At 32.5% G+C, this 20,206-nt stretch overlaps 1 protein-coding gene across 1 annotated transcript in view; it reads right to left on the bottom strand.

Moving 5' to 3' along the window:
* Positions 1-16,103: 16,103 nt before the first annotated feature.
* The window catches only part of LOC125070420 (protein prickle-like), a 156,260-nt gene continuing 152,157 nt past the window's right edge, over positions 16,104-20,206 (bottom strand). The window contains exon 7 of the mRNA XM_047680286.1: positions 16,104-18,229. Within this exon, the coding sequence (XP_047536242.1) occupies positions 17,195-18,229 (1,035 nt within the window). The 3' untranslated portion in view covers positions 16,104-17,194. The remainder of the gene's footprint in view (positions 18,230-20,206) is intronic.

Genomic DNA, 20,206 nt, shown 5'->3' with positions numbered 1-20,206 from the left:
TAGACCATAGATGACTTCACTTCCTCTAGACAAGGAAGCGCGTAGGAGTACCGAGTTTTCCTAGTGTCTAACTCTAGGGTCTCCATCTTTTATGTCCCTTATTATAATACAATAAATAATAACTTATACTGTTTCTTTATAAGGAAAAATATAAACTTAATTTTTATACAACTAATAATCATAATAATTTTAAAGTGGACTTTTAATATACATATGTACAATTTTTTACGTGAACTACACTATGTTTACAACTGACGTGTTCCGGTTATAGCTAAACGAATTGACCTTTGCTATTTTATTACATAATATTAGTAGTATGTAGTCTACGCGATTTAATAGTATAGACATTGATTAATCACTGGACCATTATTTATACCAGTCATAATAGTTATAGCCTTGATAGTAAAATTTGCAATAAAAACAGAACGACCATGTCCAATAAGGTTTAAAAATATGAACCCCACTCAACTGATTTGTTATTAAGAATTGGGTCTTGCAAAAAGGTTTGGTTATTATTATTGAAATGTTTTTATTTTTTTATTTCATTTCTACAATCACCACGGCTCTCATTTACATTTACTCAAAAATCTTTGGTTGTGATACTAATAGGTAGTGTTTGTAATATATCAATAACATTTACATTATGTCATACGTATCGAACCAATCTATAGACAGATATCACGTACTATTATCCAGCTATTTTTTTTAATGGTAATTATTTCTTTTTCCGCAGACTTAGGTCTGAAGCGTCGATATATTTTATGGCTTCATTAGATTCTGGTATGAATGATATTAATTATACTTTTATGTATAATTATACAATATCAGGCGGGTAAACTAATTGAAATGTCACTGGCTCCCTAAAACGTAGCGAAGTCAATTGTGCAGAACAACGTCTGTAACCTGTCAGATCTAGATAGCATATTAATGAGGAAGTGAGGTAGAACTGAGGGCAGATCATTAGCAATAATTAGAGCTCTAGGGCTGTCACGTCGTATCTGTATCGTATTACACGATATAGGTCAAGTGAAGGGTCATTATACGAGCTCATTTAACTAGAACACCCTCTTATTATTTACCCTTATTTACTCTTGCGATGTTTTACTGATGCAACTTAATAAAATGTTGTTTTAAAGAAGTTTACGTTGGTGTTGTGGAATAACAATTGAATTATATATATTTTTTATGTAAATTTAGCTTGTTAAATATTTTATGAAATATGATCATTTACTTCAATAAAACTTAAACTTTTTTGTGGGTTTATTTTATTCTATATTACTGAACATATTTAGTTTTTAACTAATCATCAGTTTGCTTCTAAGATAGTTGTTCTTATTTTTTTACATAATAAATAATTGTCAATGCTTATATTTGCTGTATTATATAATATGCTTTATTTTGAAATATTATCAATATTAATCGTTCAACAGCAATCATGGTCAATGTACCCCTGGGCGTCTATCTTACGTCAAAGCCTACCCGTGTACCTACGCAATATAGGCCGAACGGCGCTAGTAGATTATGTTTGCATACTTCAAGTGGATTTTGTGCAAATTTATATATTTCATTTCTAATATAATGTATCTAACGGTTAACCAAACCATATAATAAATATATAATTATATAAATAGTCAAACCATCCGAAAAAGTACAATTTCAAACCAAATATCAATGGATTCCTTTTATACTGTATAGCATGTGTCAAACATGTATATTTTTTTAGGTTTCGCCTTTTGTTCTCGATAGAATGCATTATGATATTGTTGACTTTAAAAGCATATTATGTGTTACTAAGTAAATATTAATTGAAATTGTATGTATCTAAGAACAGCGTAGGAACTTAACTTATAGTTAAACTCTAGTCAACATTGATTTTTGCTGGCAAACAAAAAATAAATAAAATTAAAATCTTTAAAAAAATTGAGGTATGTAAAACGTAGCTTTGCTTTTCTCTGCTTTTATATTAAATAAACAAATAAAAATGTTCTCCTCTTTGCACGTTATATGGCCAAGGACAAAAAATTTCAGTACCGTTTTCCAGTCTTTTTTTTGGTAACTATTAACATAATTTTGTTATAAATGTAAAATTGGAAATAGGAGTGGAAATTAAATATCCGAAACAGGAAAATTGATAAGTTTTCGTCTAATTATCCTTTATAATATAGACCAATAAATGAACAACGAAAAATGTCGTGGACGTTAAATAGTATATCAATGTATGTCAAATGTCCTGGAAGCAAAAGTTTTACAGTATACCTGTTACATAATCAATTAATTATTTTTTGTATCAATTCTGGCAAAAATATTCTCAACTTTTTTTCCGTCATGGAAATATAATGGTGTTTTTACAATGTTTTATTCAGTAGTTTTCTAACAAGTATTCCCGATGAGCGCAGATTCAATAAACTGACGAAAAAAATGTTTACGTATTTCTAGTTAGTATTTTATAAAACAAAATTTAAAAAAAAAAAACTTTATGAATAAAATTTGGGCGAATTCTAAACAAAAGCAATAAAAATTCACGAAACAAAAGTTCGTCACAGTCAACATCCAAGGATCTAGCGACGTGACGGCATAATAAAGAATCTATTTAAAAGTTCCCGTTCACACGCCAAAAATATATGGAACAATGCGATTAACCATTGGCCTTCCTCCAAACACAGGTGTCAATGCTATTGTAAAAAAAAAACTAGCGCGCCATTTTCGCACAGAATAAAAAGGATTCATTGATGAGTATGAGCAATTGTCTTGAAAAAATATCGCTTGTAATATTTGTATGAACGTAAATTCTTAGAAGTTACAAAAATTTATCAATGGAAAGATACCGAGTAATTTAAATCGCTTCCCGTTTTAGTACATTCTGTTACACTAGTGTTGTAACTTTCAAACTTGTACCATTAAAGTGTGAATGAAAAAAAAAATGTTAACGCGAAAATATTAACTCGAATTAATTTTTAGTAAAAATATAAAAAGTCACTGATTTCATTAGTTAAGTGTAATTTTAATAGAGCTTTTGTTGATATTGTAAGAAATTGATACTTAGTAGATCTACATAATATCTTTTGTTTATTAAGACACCAGAGAAATTAAAAAATCTTTAGAAAATCTTCCGATATATATACAAAGACATGAAGAAAAGTTTAAAATAATAATAAGCACAAATAAGTTTACCTCGTCTTTAGGGAAGTCTTACGTAAAGAGAGATAAAAGCACCTTCAGACAAAGCAAGTTTAACTGAATAGTGTATTACAATGGCGATAAGGTGTTTGTGAATACTAATGCCTTGATTAGTTTCTCACGGTACCTGCGGGATGTTGGCGTGGACACCGCGATCCTGCGGGCTCGTCTGAGAGAGATGGCATTCGTTTACTGTATACGTGCTTTATTGCTATCGATGTAAACGGAACAAGTTACATTTTCTCTAGAGGTATAAAAAGTTATGATTACTTTGAATTAATGATTATTTTGCACACATGTGAAGGATTGCATTGAATTACTTATTATTCATCAGAGATCATAGAAGTAATTTTAAAGTTGAAATTCAGTCCTTGAATTGTAAATCTCAATCAAAATCTTTTTAGTTAATATAGTAAGTTATGGCCACGACAAATACAATATTTTATAAAGCAAGGAACATAGGCGTGTGTTTATATGACAACACTAACTAATAATATTCACATTTATATTTTTGTGCCGAGTTTCTCTCAATATAGCTACACGTTACCCTAAACTCACAAAAGATAATAGCAAAGTGTCTATACAAAGTCTTCTATTACCAAGCTTTACCTTAACATCATTGTAATAAATAAATCCCGAGAATAAACATTTGTTTTGGATTAAATTCAATCACCTACAAAAACGGAAACTAACCTATTAGATAAAAGGTCTCAAAACGTTGCCTTTAGTAATTAGTTACCTTGGAATAACGGTATTTAGTTGTTCATTTGTTATCTGTAAGCGCCACCATAGACAACTCCGCACGTGTAAAGGTGCAGCGGGACTCTCGGCTAGCAACATCTGTTTATGATAACAATATGCTCAGCAATTGTATTAAACCTGCAATCAGGATTTCAACATCTGTTTCTTTATTACAGGTTAAAAATAATTGTGTTAGGTTTAACTAGTAACACAAATTTTCTTATAATAACAATGTAGTTTTAAGGTACACCTTAAAAGGAAGTAGGCAGCTATTGTTATGAATTTTGTTAGCCGCATTTTGTTTCAAGTATTTAACATAACCCGATACGGCCTAGTTAATAAAATATTTCTACCTCAATCCACAAAACTAGCGACTACCTAAAATTTCAAGGGATATTTCCACAATTCTTGATTGAAATTTAATTTTTCTTTACATAGTAAGAGGTTATTTTAATTTCATATTTGTATACTTACAAAAAAGTTTGTATATTTGAATCAAAGTCACTGATCAAGTTCAATTAAAATTTTTGTGTTTTTTTTTTTAATACTATTTCAGTCCATGCGCGCACAGATAATCTAGCACGTAGAAATAGATGTGATTAATAAAATCTTTGTGTGCCAAACTGTTGATTTCATTCTGACCGCGTGTGACCAATCTAATGGATGAAACATTGATTGTGACGAATTAATTTAGTGTTATGACTTTCCAATGTATTATATTACTATTGCAGGGACGGATTCGGTTTCTTGATTGTAAGAATTGCTTTCCAGTCGTTTTGCTCGTCTGACATTACATAAATATTAAAAAATATATTCATATTATTTTTCATTTCAAGGACAAAAATATTCATTAAAATATATTTTTACGTGCAAATGCAAGTTAAATTAATAACTAAAAAATAATAGTTAAATATTTACAATACCTAATCAGTTATTCTTTTTTAAGGTGGTTAAAAATTTTAGTTTTATTTATAATATTAATATCGTAAAAAATATATATTTAGCGTATAAAAAAGCAATCAGTCATAATACATAAATGTTCAAAGATTTCGCCGTTTTATATACAATTAGTTTTTTTTCGTAGCTTTTACGGCCCTGTCTCAATTTTCTAGCTTCGGCAATCTTTTATAAACGGCTATTATATTTTTAATCCATTAAATCAGAGGAAATAGTGTGAATAATTTGTGTGTATGTATTAAGCATTTAGGATTATGATTTCAGTCGTCAAATATTCGTTATCTTATAAGACACTTATAACCAAGAAATGGCCTTAAGTAAATCAGGTAGTAGGAAGTAGGTGGTAAATAGTCCGCTGGGACCCACCTTTATGGGCTTTCCGAGGTACGAGATTGTAGTCATTGTTCACTTCCTGAATCCTAGAGGCTAATGAAAATTTCTCGACAGTCAAATCCAATATTTTTTTAGTCGCCCGATCCACGGTTCAAACTTAGGACCTAGGGATCTGTAACTTTATAAGAGAGACACTTAAATAACTATATACAAATTAGAATTATATAAGGCTTGCTGGTTCGTCGTTTCTATTCGTCGAAATTGGAATTGTTACTTGCATGGTCTTTTATATTGCACTATAAGTATAGTTCACTTTTTCAACCAAAAAATACCATAATAAAATGTTTGCCTTGTTTATTTCGGTACATTTTACGTTACGGTGTTATTTATATGTATATAGATAAATGTATAAGTGCCACAAATATTTGTATGAATCACGAAAGATAGTCGAACTTATCGCCGAAATCGAAGTAGCAGTCAATTTTATTTTGTAATTGTAATTCTGATAGATTAGATCATATTAAAACATTGGCAAATTGGTTTTCATGGTTGCAGTGTACTTTATCTGTGGTCTTATACGAAACGTAAAGAAAAATATTAAATAATTTTACAAATGACTAATTAACAGACCATTATTTGCGATGTATTGAGTTTTTACACAGTGATATATTTTGCGGTCCGCTACGTTTTGTAACGCACTAAAGCGTCTCTGATGTACGATGCGAAAATTGTTGTCTTATAATGGTTTTTACGAAATCATGTTTAAACGAAATCAATGTAAATTATTATGTTAACATTTTTATTTAGTATGTTAGATAAACATCCTTACGGTATGCTTTTTTGAATTAGTAGCTGAATACATTTATTTTTCGGTCCTTGTGTTAGTTCTAATACAAATCGATGCGGTTGTATGGTGTAAATGGATATTAAAAGTGGATTAAAATCTGCCAAACCACAGTTGAAATTTAATGTGCTTGATTATTATATTGATTCATTTTATGCTCTGCAAAGAGAAATATTTTGAGGAAACCTGCAGGTTAAGACAAGGTTGTGCCACGTGACTGCGCATCATCTAATCTGTATTGGAGCAGCTTGCTTGAATAACTGCAAAATCTCAGGAGGGAGGCCTTTGCCCAGCAGTAGGACAAGTTTCTGATGTAAATTTTAATATAAAAAAAAAAACTAATTCAATTATAAAAAAAAAAATGTGTTTCAATTTCATACATGAAGAGATTAACAAACAATACAGGACCATAAAATGAAATCAACATTTCAATCGATGACTAAATATTGAAAATAAAAAATTACTTATATTTTATTTTCGTCCATTACATCATAGTTTGAAACCATCTATTTTAATCTACAAATTATATAAGCTAGTCAGTCATTCCCCCAGGTGTGAATAATACAGATAAGAAAGACTTAGTAATAGACAAACAGCGTCACTAACTGCGTCACTTGGTTCCTAGTAATGATACGTATACACATGCAGACCTGCCCTATAAGGGAAATCACCCTTTACAACTTTATTTATTTTCTAATGATCTATTGTTCTTGGGGTATTTTATATAATGGGAATAAATTCTGAACTGTAATGACGACATTTTAGATTAATAGTGAAATCATTCGTCCTTCAGAATATATCGTTTCTTTCGAAGGATTGAAATGGAGAAATATTTATTTATTATCTTATAAATTACGTGAATATACGGTAGGTATTATTGGACATCTTATATATAAATAGATATTAAAGGACCGTTGTTTTAATAATCAATCAGGGTTATGATGTCCCTCTAACTGCATTTCAGGTACGCCAATCTTAAGAACTACCCAAGTATTCAGATATTATTGCAGTGTTTGTGTAAATACAGGAACTCCTTATTTGTTCTCTCACAACTGGCACGGCAATCAGACGTGATCGGATGAAACCGAGGACAAACGGCTATACGGGATTTCCTAGTTCAAGTGTAACTGCCAATTTTGTAATTTCAGCTAATACTGAAAATGACTTATAAGAGAATCGATTACCATAAATAAACCCGACCCGTAAATTGCTCATCGGATCTCGCTATCAATAATCTTAAAAGCTAACCGGGTTGTTACAATTTTATAAACGGAAACGGAATACAGTCAACCAGATGAATAAGAAATAAAAATACTGTCTCAAAATTTTCCGAGTTGATGTCATGTCATGATGTTACACAGCTTATAGTCAGGCGCCAGGCGCACGCGCACCTGAATGATTGTATGATTACCGCTGATAGAATGATTGTCCTCACTCGCAGACATCCTGCCCTCTTGGGTCGCAAGTGCCGCTGTTATTGCTATTCATAACTTAAATTGATCTGTTTTTAAGTATCACCAGTATTCAAATGTTCCATGAATCATTCAAGTAGGTACTGTGTAATCTAGGCGACTGCATAATTTTCCTCGCTCTTATTTAAAGTAAATATTTATTGGTATTATTATACAAATCCAGTTTACTAAACGGAAAAGTTATTATCAGGCGTATAAATGATTTTGTAATAACTGCGGCTTAGTACGAGTATTAATCGTAACGATGGTCACCGAGATATGTTTCGTTTGATATTTTCGAATTAATCCAAAATTAGTAATCCGGAATCATACGGATATTATACATAGTGGATAAAACGTGTTTGAATGTGTATTTCATGAAATATAGAGGATTATATTTTGAGGTATTTTCTTATGTCACATGTATGGGTATTTAGAGTGTAAAAGAAAATTGTCGATTCAAGGATTTTTACTAAACACAATAAAAAATGTGAGATATATTTTTTTATACCAAAATTAAAATAAAATAGAGTACTTGTTAGGTCTTAGGCTGGACTCTTCTGGGTGGTCATCCATTATTCTACCACCATCATTGATCTATATTGCTGAATTCCGGCTTCAAGTGTTACTGAGCCAATGCGTTAAACAACATAAGTTGGTAAGTGTTGTTATGAAATCATTTTTGACTATGTATTTAATTTGGGATAATGAGTAGGTCATTGAACCTAGTCATTGAACTGAGCTTTCCAAACAATCTACGAATCAAAATTGCTCATACAATATACAACGACTTGTATAAATATTATTTTGAGCTCGATTTTATAGTTAATAATGTTTGTTCATGAAAGTATTTTTATTGGATACAGATAGAATTCCGCTTTAAGCGTAATAAATAAATTTGTAAGCTGTATGCAAATAATTGTTATTGGTGTGCGTTATCGTTGCTCTACTTATTAAAGCAGAACAATAAAACTATTCTAAGTAATTTAAAATTATTATTGTAGTATTTGGGCGGTTCTATGGACCTCATAAAACTGTTTTCTCGATCGTAAATGTCTGACAGGGCAGATGTTATCATATCAGTTATATTCGAATAGGTCTGTGATGAAAATATTTCTGTATAGGGCTGTCTCCCCTTAGCCTTTGATAGGAATATAAAAATCTGAAAGAGTGGTACTTGGAGGTAGGGCTTTATATAAGACCGTCTGGGTTACCACCCACTCATCAGATATTCTGTAATCAAACCACACCATCAAGTAAATATACATTTATCCCCGCTTTAGCTTGTATATCCTATAAATTTAAGCAAGAAATATTTTGATAAAAATGGTTTTATTTATGAATCTGTGTTATCTTTACTGGTGACAAAGTCTTCATCAGCATAATTCTGCCAACCACAATCTATTGCTGGCACGTGTTACGAAGCGCGCCAAATCTCTCAGTGTTCCTCCTTCTGCGTCCAGTCGTGACCTCCTTCAAGATGCATGAACAGCCCATCTGCAAATTTTGCAAGTTAGTCAGTAACTCTTTCTCAGTCAGTATGTAATGAATAATATCTTTTCCGATTTAATCTAAATATACTCCAACCAAAGCTCGCTGCACAACTTAATAACTATTTCTAGTACAGCAGTAGGTCTGTTTAATATTTTCGAGAGTTTCTTCAGACAGCCCTGCCTCCTCATATTATTACGGTGCCCATTACTTGCACGTGTATATAACTTCTGACCCATAAAGGCTATGTTATTTCGAATCATTTTCGCCCTACATTTTGTATTATGATTAAAACATTTGCAAACATATTATACCTTCAGTTTGTTGCAATTATTTTGTAAGACAGATGCGAGTTCGAGTCCAGTCATTACCGTCCGCACCGTGTTGTTAGTTCGCTATTAAATAATTGCGTATACGCGATACAGTAAATATCTTATTAGACATCTATGAGGATAACTGGTTTTATGGCGAACTTGTTGAATTATTACTTCGCGACTCGCTCCGACTTCGCACCGCTAACAAAATTATTTTTAATCTGTCTCATATTTTATCACGAATTTTTCTTTTGCTTATTTAATTAAGGTTCTGGCAATGATGCTGTTAATGTACTTATTTTTTATTATACATATTATGTCTGCGAAACAAATCAGTGTAAATTAATACAATAATCATTTTTCAACAACGTCATAAATTCTTTCATTAAATATTGTACGCTATTATTCATATCATTTGAACGTAATATTAAATATGAATGAAGAGTTATGTATTTATTAGTATTAAAGTTAAAACATGTTCAGTAACAATATTAGAATAATAAATTAATTTTCCTAGTTTTATTTTATCTTGCGCAATCCGTGATAGTTAATCGATGAATCACAAAGGTCGTCCTTGTCGGATTCCAATGCATATTTTCACCGTTTAAAAAGTTACGCATAGCGAGGCACGGATTCGATATCCGGGCTAAAGTCTCGACTATTATGAATGACATGAGTCATAATAACGTAAAATTTTTCGCGCTGTTTTCATTCTGTCCGTTGTTCCCGCGCTGTCAAATGTCAAAGACGAGATGAGTGTTGAGTCATTTCTGAACGTCCTTGCGAGTGCAACCAGCTTACTTTGCCAGGGTTCCTTATTTGTCTGTCATGTTGTTTAAGTGCTAATAAAACCACACGATATAATACGTTGTGATTTTATTGTAGGTTCATAACAAAATGTTATAGACAAATTGGCGCAATGGATAGAAAACGTAGATAGGAAATTCAAAATTAGGCAAGCATTACGTCGCTTTTAAGTAGTAACTAAGTTTACAATACAATACATGCTTGGCGCTGAAGTCATGAATAGTGAGGAAATAGTAAAGGTGAAATTCTGAGTCATGTTAATTAATTAAAAGCTGCTATGGCCTAGTGGTTACACGTAAATCTTAACCGAAGGTAACAAGTTCGAAACTATAAAGCAAAATACAGAAATATTCAAAATAGCAAAATTTGTGTTGGTTTGTTTGTGCTTCTTTTGTGCAAAGCTATCACTGAGGCAAACAGAGTCGTATACTTTTAAGGATTCGTTATAATTATTTGGTAAACGTTTAAAATTCTTAAACAGTCATAATTAGATCCGTAATAATTACACGTTAGTTGACGTCAAATTACTGACAAATTAACTTGGAATTACTGTAATTGTCGTGTAAAGTTTGTTTCCACACAAAATTCTCAGCGTGTCTGTCATTAAGAACTATAAAAATATTTTAGAATAATATACGTGTACTTTAAACAGTTACCTATAAATATTGTTTAGTTTGTAAACAGTTGAATAATGCTTTCTTCTTTCTGATGCAAAATAAACATTTTTTTTATTTTGCCTTTTATTTGTGCCGAGAGGGCACAGATTATTTCGCCAAAAAATAAACGTTATCTTCAATTTCGCTAGTTGAACGTCGCGACACTGACACGTATGAATTATCGCAGATAATATAATTAATCTAATTTATCGTATCGTACTGAGCGAGTACAACAAGGAATCGATATACGACCCTTTGTAACTCGATTCCTGTGGTCACATATCGTACGGTACTCCATAGACAAATGAATTGATGGAACTTTTAATTACAATGTTTGATGACAATTCTGTGTTTTAAAAACATAATTAATGAAATGTAGATTTGTTATTCTTTAGAAGAGATGAAATCAAAATATATACCATTGACCTCGAGCACTCGAAATCATGAATTTTAAACTTATTAATTGGTAAATTATTGTAATTAATTACCAATCGTGTTCAATTTAATCGAGGGTGCTAATGGGTCCTTTCATTCTGTAGCTCTTCAGGGATGTTTGCTGAAGCTAAAACTATTTACTGTTGTTAAGAAGCGCATCCTTAGTTAATTCGCTATTATGTTAATTTTGTTACAAACATAAAGTCAAATCAAAATCAAAGACCCGGTAAAAGGAACTCAGATTAATGTAATTGAGTCTCTGTTACTTGAACAAGCAAATGATTATTATCAGTTATTCCAACGTGAAACATGAGTACTTTTTTTTTCTTTTCTATTTACTCCCCCCGAGGAAGGCAGTATAATTATAGACGAAGCTCTTGACGGCGCATTGACGGCTTAGGGAATGGTTGCCCTCCTAGTTCGCAATGCCAATGTCTTTGGGATGACGTGACCACTTACCGTCAGATGCACCATTAGCCCGTCTTTTTTCTTACTATATAAAACACTTTAAATAGACAATCTGATTTAGTCCATAGTCCATATTACTAAAGGCGAAGAAATTACTGAAGCTCTATTGAGTCGAACATGTTGTAATTTTTATTGGACCCATTAATTCTACTTTATGTGTTCTATGAAGGGCTGATACCATTAATACACTTCAATACTTTTCAACTGTTATCAATCATGAGACCTAAGTAGCAAGTAAAAAGTGTTTTACACCAGTGATCGGATCTCAAATAACGGTAGTCCTTTGCTTGAATTCTACCTAAAATTTACGTCCTACTTCTGACTTGCTCTATCAAGTAAGCTTCAATGCTGAAATTATTATTTTAATTATTATTATTTGATCCCTGACTACAATTGTCCAACCGCAATACTGATTTGTAAAACAACTATTAGGAGCAAACCTTAATATTACTTGCATCATTGCACCGCTAAACCTGAGTGTAAAGATAATTAAAAAAAAAAGAAAAAAAAGGATGTGAAAGCTGAGAAAAGTCAAATTACAATTTGTTTTTGTGTCGCTAGCATGACATATTTTTATATTATTTGGCAACACTATTTAAAAAATGTGCAAAAGAATGAGTTCTTCAAATACAAGTATGTACTAATTTTTGCCGCCAAATGTTTACATAATCATTGAATGTTTCATTGTCTTTTATACACAATATTCTTGTAATCCCAAAGAATGCGTATTCTTCAAGTTGTTGCGTAATTATTAATTACAGTGAAACTTGCTCAAATATTTTACGTATGTTAAATACGATAAAAAAATATATAGGTGTTACCTCGAGTAGGAAAATATTTGTATGTCTCTAATGCCAAAATTTAATTTGGTCGGTTAATCATTATTAAAATTCTGAATGTTTTTTTCATTCATTTAACTGTTGCAATGAATATTCCCTGTGATTGTAATACGTAGTGTATGGAATTTTACGTTTTAGGAATAGCCTTACAAAATGTAAATTCTGTTCTATTCCTAAAACGTAAAACTCAAAATATTTTTTTTTATCAGAATATTGATATGTCATCATGTCATATCACCCTATCATGTCATACTCTACGGCGGGTTGTAATCAATTTCACGGAGTTAATGAGATATGCCACAGTTTCAGACATTACCGGACAATTTGTACAACCCCTCGCGTGAAGCGTGAACGCTGTACAGGTGGCGTCACGCTGCGCGGACGCACCTGATCGTGGTTATTGATTTACTATCTGTTGATAGGATTTTGTTTTACATAGTTATATCAATATAAGTTATGTTTATAAGAAATGAGAAATTTACTGTTAGTATTGTTTAATAGATATTTATAAGAAAATGTTGCACAAAACCTCTTTAATCACGCTAAAGAATATTAAATAATAATATGTTTTAGCTGATGAACCACTGGTGGTTCCAGGATTGTGGTTTTGGATGGACTTGAATCCGCTGAGTGTAGGTAAAGTATCTTTGGATTCGCCACTATCACAAGCTGTTGTGTTTATATTATTATATATGTCTACCTTATTAATCAAGTGGCTAGGATATACATCCACATTCCACATATCTTGAGTCAAAAATTTGTGAATGCAATTATTGCAAACACTTCTGTCGAAATTTGGTTAGAGACATCACATGTGATTACTAGCACAATGTAACATAAAAATAAAAGTCACTCAGTGACAACCCAACACCATGTTTGACTTATGACATTTTAGCTTTGATTTAATAGTACCACTAATAGGAATAGCAAAATATGTCGATAATAATTGTTCAGTCTTGTGAGACAAGTCATTGGTGTGAAGCCTAACAAAGGATATCAATACTTGTAATTATAATAAACTTAATACGTAATCAGTCTTTTTAATCTATGAATCACTTCTATAAAATACTTATCAATGTATTTATGACAAACTTGATCATAATATACCGACATAATATCTTTTCGTATCGCATAAAACATATTAATACACAAACCCAAACATTAAAACTCAAGTACATATTATGCAACAATTAAAAATTAATGATCTTTTTAAACACAACTAATATCACCAACCTACCCCAACTGAAAGGCAGATAACCTTGAAAACGCACCCCTGAAATTTTAATTAACCCTTCAGCTCCGACGGTAATATGTCACGCGTTATTATATCATTAGGGGGATATTAGCACGGTGATTAATAGCGGGGTGACTTTTAACCCTTTCAAGGGGTTGATATGGATGTCAGTATAAAACGATATCGTTTTAATTATACGTCAGTGGAGAAATGCTAATTTTATTTAAGTTGTTGACTTTTTGTTATTATGTTTATGAATAAATTACAATGTTTGTTTAGGACTAAGGTAAAGGTATTTACTTTATTCAAAATGAGTTGCCGCTCGCAGCTTCTTTCGTGTTTTAGGGGTAGGTCTAAGGTAGTCTAGTCCTTCCTTGGAGTTTGTTTCATACCAAATTTCATCCAATTATTTTCAGTAGTTTGGTCGTCAAATAGCAACAGACAGACAGACACACACAGTCACTTTCGCATTTATAATATTAGTATAGAAGTATAGCTTATACTTGCTTATGGTCAAAATCAGCCAAAATTGAGAAATACCTTGTAGTGAGAAAAACTGTTGAATCGATGTTATCTTATCTCAAATATAACAATTTTTTTTTTTACTATTACGTTAATACCATAATATTTTTGTTTGAAATGGCACCGAAAAGAACTTCGGTTTCAAGTTCCAATTCCATTAAATGAAACAACGAGATATCTACTTAATAGCATTTAAAAAAAAACGAATTGAGGATTCTAAGTTAATTAGGGGTGTTAAATGGGGGACGAAAGTTATGGAAATCTGTATTTAATCTGTATTTTGCTTTACTCATAAGTAAAAGACAGATGTTGAAGCGTTTTGGAAAATTAATCACCCCAGAGGGCAAAATTGTGGATCCTTTTTTGGAGGAGCCTTTTACTAATATTTGAAGTTTGGGAATCAGTCTTAAGGCGTTTTTTCTATTCTTCAGTTAAAGAAAGCTGTCATGCCGGTTCAGAGTTAAAATTAATGGCAGTTTGTATAGAAGTTCGTCATTTATTAAGAAACAAGCCAATCGATGAGGTTTCTATCAACGACGCAGTTCTTCCCCACAGGATATCCTATCGGGCACACGGCTATTCGTGATAAGAAATTGTACCAGAATATAATATCATTTAATTTTTAGTACAACGTACTTCGCTACAATGTCAGCGAGACATCAACGATGGGTCAAACCTCAGTCACTATTTCCGTATAATCTTCCGCGTATTATTCTAATGTATTATGCACTGTTCCCACAACATTCAGACACTTTCTCGGATCACAGGACACGCTAACAGCATTACAGCGGTTGACATAATGCTAAGAATTTACCACTGATTATGGGAAATGCGTGCAACGTGTTCTAAGAAATTGAAATTACGGCTTTTGATAGCATACAGAACTGCTATCTTTACATGCACTAGACTTCCTATAAGATTTCAATCATTTACAGTATTAATTGGTCCTCATTCGGTGCTTGCAGGACCATCGTCCTGCAAGCACCGAATGAGACTAGACTTCTATAAAGTTTTTGAGATCTAGAATATATATATTTTTTAGGGGCCTATTACTTGTAATTGTATGGTTGTACTACTTTTTCTTTTCGTCGTTCATCGTGGCGCAAAATATTCTGATTCAAGTTGTTAGGTTGTAAATGTTTTTTTTTAATTAGTTATATAAAATGCAATCTATGACATAATTTAATATTATTGAACATACTTTAAAAAATATAGAAAAAAATAATTATAATAATGTTAATCTATTTCTTATGATTAATTGAGCTAATTTTTTTTAATGTCACCAGGAGTTTTATATTAGAGTGAAGATATTCAAATAAAGAACATTTAAGTTTAAAATTACTATTAATTTTTGTTTCCTCATCGTCTGAATCGGTTTAAATAATAAACCGATTACGAATTCATTCGATTCTAATATTCTTAAATAATAAAATCGATTATAGAATCGAACTTTCTTTTTATTTCAACTACTAATCTCTTAACATATATGTATGTAACTTTCAAACTAAGACAAAAGTCTTTATTCCAAACTCCTGTTCGCTAAAGATTATTGATACGCGTCAGTTTGTAACAACAATAATGTAGAAATAATAAAATTAAATAAAAATCAGTTTATCAAAAACATTTTATTCTCTCGAGTTACAAATAACTTAAAAATTTTACGTACATTAATTTTACATTTATGATTTCGGCTTGGATAACGATTTCTTTTTTTATATAAAGTGTAACAGATACATAATATGTTTTATGCTAATAAAGGACCATAGACTATTTCACAACCTAGAGGATTATTTATTGTTTAAAAATTAAAAAGTATATTAAGTCTGTATTTTTTTTTATCTTTATAAATTGTTTAATTTTTTATCATTTTGGTTAGGGATTAGAAACGGTCTACATTTAATTTTTTGATCTATTATTTCATTGTAATTATAACAAATATTCATGCAATGCAACATATTGCGATTCGTTGTATATGATCAATCATTAATTATTATATTTTTTAAAAGCGATCATTCGTTATGGCCCATAAAATAAATAAATAAATAAATATGAAATCGTCATATTGTACGCTGATAGGATATAAATAAGACTGATACTACACAAAGTCGAAACAATTTCTATAAAAACCGGTTCAGTTGAGAACTATTAATAATTCAACATCTTACTTCATCTCAACGATGTCGTACAGGTTGTGTTTTACAATAAAATAACTCAGTTTGCACGTAAGGCAATCTTACAGCCTAATCTTATACAATATGTACAAATTGAACACACATTTTCATACAAAAATGTATTAAAAGTAATACAATATAATTTTGTACTGATCTCTTTATGTAACGCTATTCTCTTTTACTTACACTTACGGCTACGTGGCAAAGTGGGATATGTCCTAAATAAAAAGTTTTTAAAACACGATATGATAATACGTATTAGCATAGATATGTCAATTAATTTAACAAGCTTCGTATATATATTTTCGGTATATTAAAGCTGATTTTCGCGACCACCAAGGTCGTTATATTAAACCCCTTTGCAAAATATTGAATGTTTGCAAAAAAACAACAAAATAGTTCTCGAATCGTCAAAAGGAAAGGTGCGCATCGGTGAATACGTGACATCCATCGACGGATTAAGTGTGAAATTATAGCGAGACAAATTTATCCGAACCCTTATTTAGGGCCTTTTATGAAATGCCATCAGTGTCCGCCTGTGTGTCACAACATTATTAGTGACGCGAGGTCGGGCGGTGCCGTCAGCTGCCTATACTTCATTCGTTCACACTCTTTATCCAAGGAAGACATTTTCTTACATATGCTATTATAATACTATGGCGTGTAGGGGCTACAAAATCTATCAAAAATTCAGTCTTTCGCTCGGAGGTTGCTGTCACTAGGAGGATTGTGGAGGCACAGTTAGAAGCCAGGATCACGAAATAATACAGTTCTTATCGTGTTGGGCATTTTTTCTTTGTCTTTCTCGCTTCGCACACGCAACAGCGTCGTTTGGTACGTAAGATATCCTGACTCCTCCATATGCTCGTCTCGTGGGTAGTGTGTAAGATTCCGTTGAAGACGACGACGAGGAACAAGTACTACAGTAGCTACTGGCATCTTCTTCTTTAACCTTTTCTTTTCGAACTGGCTCATCCGGTTCGAAAGCTTCATTATCATCACCGCAAAATCTAACAGTTCTACCACCTCTTGGTTTTCTTTGCGTCTTCCCGTCTACTAGTGTTAATTCAGGCATAGATGTAGAATGACCCGGAGTAACTACAGTCTGTGCTTCAACTGGATGTGGAGGTTTCCAATGTGAATCTGGTGAATCTTTTGTTTCCTCGGAAGTTGGTGTTGGCTGTATTTGGTGTTCAGTCATAGATTGTTCTAACCTTAAATCTGCTAATGCTCGATCTAAACTAAGGCAAGCGTGTGGTGGCGGCGGTGGGTGAGGTGGTGGTGATTCCGGAGCAAGAGACCCGCTCGGCTCAGAGTCTGCATCTATTTGGGGTGAAGGCTCTCTTTGGGGAGATCTCGTAGGGGACTTAGGAGAAGGTAATCTTCTTGGTCTCGGTACTCTAGGTGGTCGGGGCCCTGGTCCTGATGAATCTGATGGCGTCGGCGGTTCCCCTTTAGAACAAGCTATAGAGCAGAAGATGGCACCTTTGCGTGGTAAAAATGGTCGGCCTAACAAACTGGCTCGACACGTGTGGCAAGCGAAGCATCGCTCCGTAGCGTGCCAATGCTGACCTTCATGCGACATCTGACCCTGGTCAACGCCGATAGGTTCACCGCAGGCATCACAGTATTCCGCGAAGCAATTATCGAAGCATGGCAAACAATATGGCCTCGCTTCTCTCATGATATATCGTTGTCCACCCAGTTGTCGTGAACACTCAGCGCAAGCGAAATGTTTCATATGCCACGCTCTTCCCTCCGCCTCTGTGCATTCGTCGGCAAGGATAATCTGCGAAAAAAAATTTATTATTAATACTGTGCGAGTAATGAGTCTGTCGTGTGACAGAAGTTTTTAATTTGAGTAAATATACTTATAATTATCATCTCCATTACATTGTGAACTTTTTATGCAATGTTTAGAAACTATTTCATTTTTTCATACACAATTAAGCAACAGATAATGAAAGACGTTAGCGTCAAGTAACAAAAAATAATGCATAAATTACTAAGAATATATATATCATCATACGATTTAATATGCTGTTTAAATAAATTTAATTATAATAATCACGACTTCTACAAATTAGGTCAAAGACCTCCTGAAATTTTATCCGCTCGCTAGTTTAAAAAATTTAAATAAATTGTATAAAGTATATTTCGTCAACGTTTTTAATGTTATTTAAGTTGATTCAAGATTTATTATATCAACGATTACTATAGTAGAACAATGATATTCTAAACAGAAAGCTGGTTAATACTTCTCCGTGTCCGTCAGTAAACGAATGAAATTATCTGTCAATTTAAAATTTATAAATCAAATTAAACACGGTCGACAAAGTTATCTTCTAATTTAAATCTCAGTTGAGCGGGCGCCATCTCAGCCTAATTAATCCATATTCGTCCCAGCACTGATGCCTTTTAATTAATTACTCGGATAAACAAGTTTAATTGGGCTTTATACGTTATCACAGCGCGGTTCAGTGCTCGACCCCAGGAAAGTGGTCTGACAATGGTGTTCCCACGCCGCGGTTACATTTTGTTCGTTCATTAGTGGACTACATCGTTATTAATATTTTAAAACGGTATCTACGCTGGGCGGTTGGCGACGACCGGCGCTAACTCTTGGCTTTTAGAGTGCACCAGCGATGCGGTGTTAATAAACCGAGGTGAAATTGTTAAAATATCCACGAGAAAAATGTAATTTATTTAGATTTGAAAAGTTTTCAAAATATTTTTTGAGTGTCAAGTATTATACAATTCTATTCATCCATCATGAATGAACGTGATAATTTTGAATATGTGGAAAATTAAAAATGTTGTCATATTGGTATAGTTTTAGTATCAACTAGTCGGCATCTATTGGGTGTACTATTTTACATAACCCACAGTGAACAAAGTGAATTTTGCAACATTAAGAATTCCCTAGGTTACACTTAGGTCATCAGGCTCTCACTAGATTCAATTGCTTGCCCTGGGAGCCGCCTTATCTACCTCATTATCACGACCTCAGTTACAGTTATTGTCTTTTGTTGAATTTCAACAATTCATTTAACTATAAATTTTTAAGCACACGCGGACCAGATGCTCTAGTTTTTATGACGTTTCATTTTTGAGTAAGGGACAACAATTGGTAAATAGTATATTTAATGTATTTTTGCTCTTATTATAACCTTAAAGCTAAGAAGTGTTTCGGGTAGGGATTGTGGATATAATAAAATACTGATTGTGAGTATAATAGTCTAGTTAGATAACACCAAATATTATACAGATTGAAGGTTGAGTCAGTGTAATTCCTGATAGGTGGAATAGTAAGAGTGTTATGCTGTATTGTGGAGCGATTTAGTCAAGGTGAACGCTTACTACTACTTTTTACTACTCTTACTAGATGGCACTTTGGGTCATCAACTTTGAAAGTCATTAGTCAAAAATAAATGGCAGAAACTTTATAACATTACCAAACAATACAAAAACTTTAATTCTGTGAAGTTAACGATTCCGTAAGAAAATTTACGATCGAGAATCAGTTTTAATTTCAACATTAAATATTTTCATGCTTCGTGATGTGATTCAGGAATTTCAATAATTCCACAACTCATGTGAGTTATTTCAATTAAAATGAGTGACCTAGTTACGTAATCTATTGTCAAGGATGTTTCCTAAACATGGGGCAGGTGTCACGGTCGCCTTACATAATTCACACGTGACTGAGCCGTGCGCTGGAATTCCTATGATTCACACTTGGACACTTTTGCCACGCGGATGCAGA

The sequence above is a fragment of the Vanessa atalanta genome, chromosome 17 (genome assembly GCF_905147765.1).
Source record: "Vanessa atalanta chromosome 17, ilVanAtal1.2, whole genome shotgun sequence".
NCBI classification, from domain to species: Eukaryota; Metazoa; Arthropoda; class Insecta; order Lepidoptera; family Nymphalidae; genus Vanessa; species Vanessa atalanta.
Note: the sequence above shows the minus strand (reverse complement) of the source record. Positions and strands in the feature narration are given on the sequence as shown.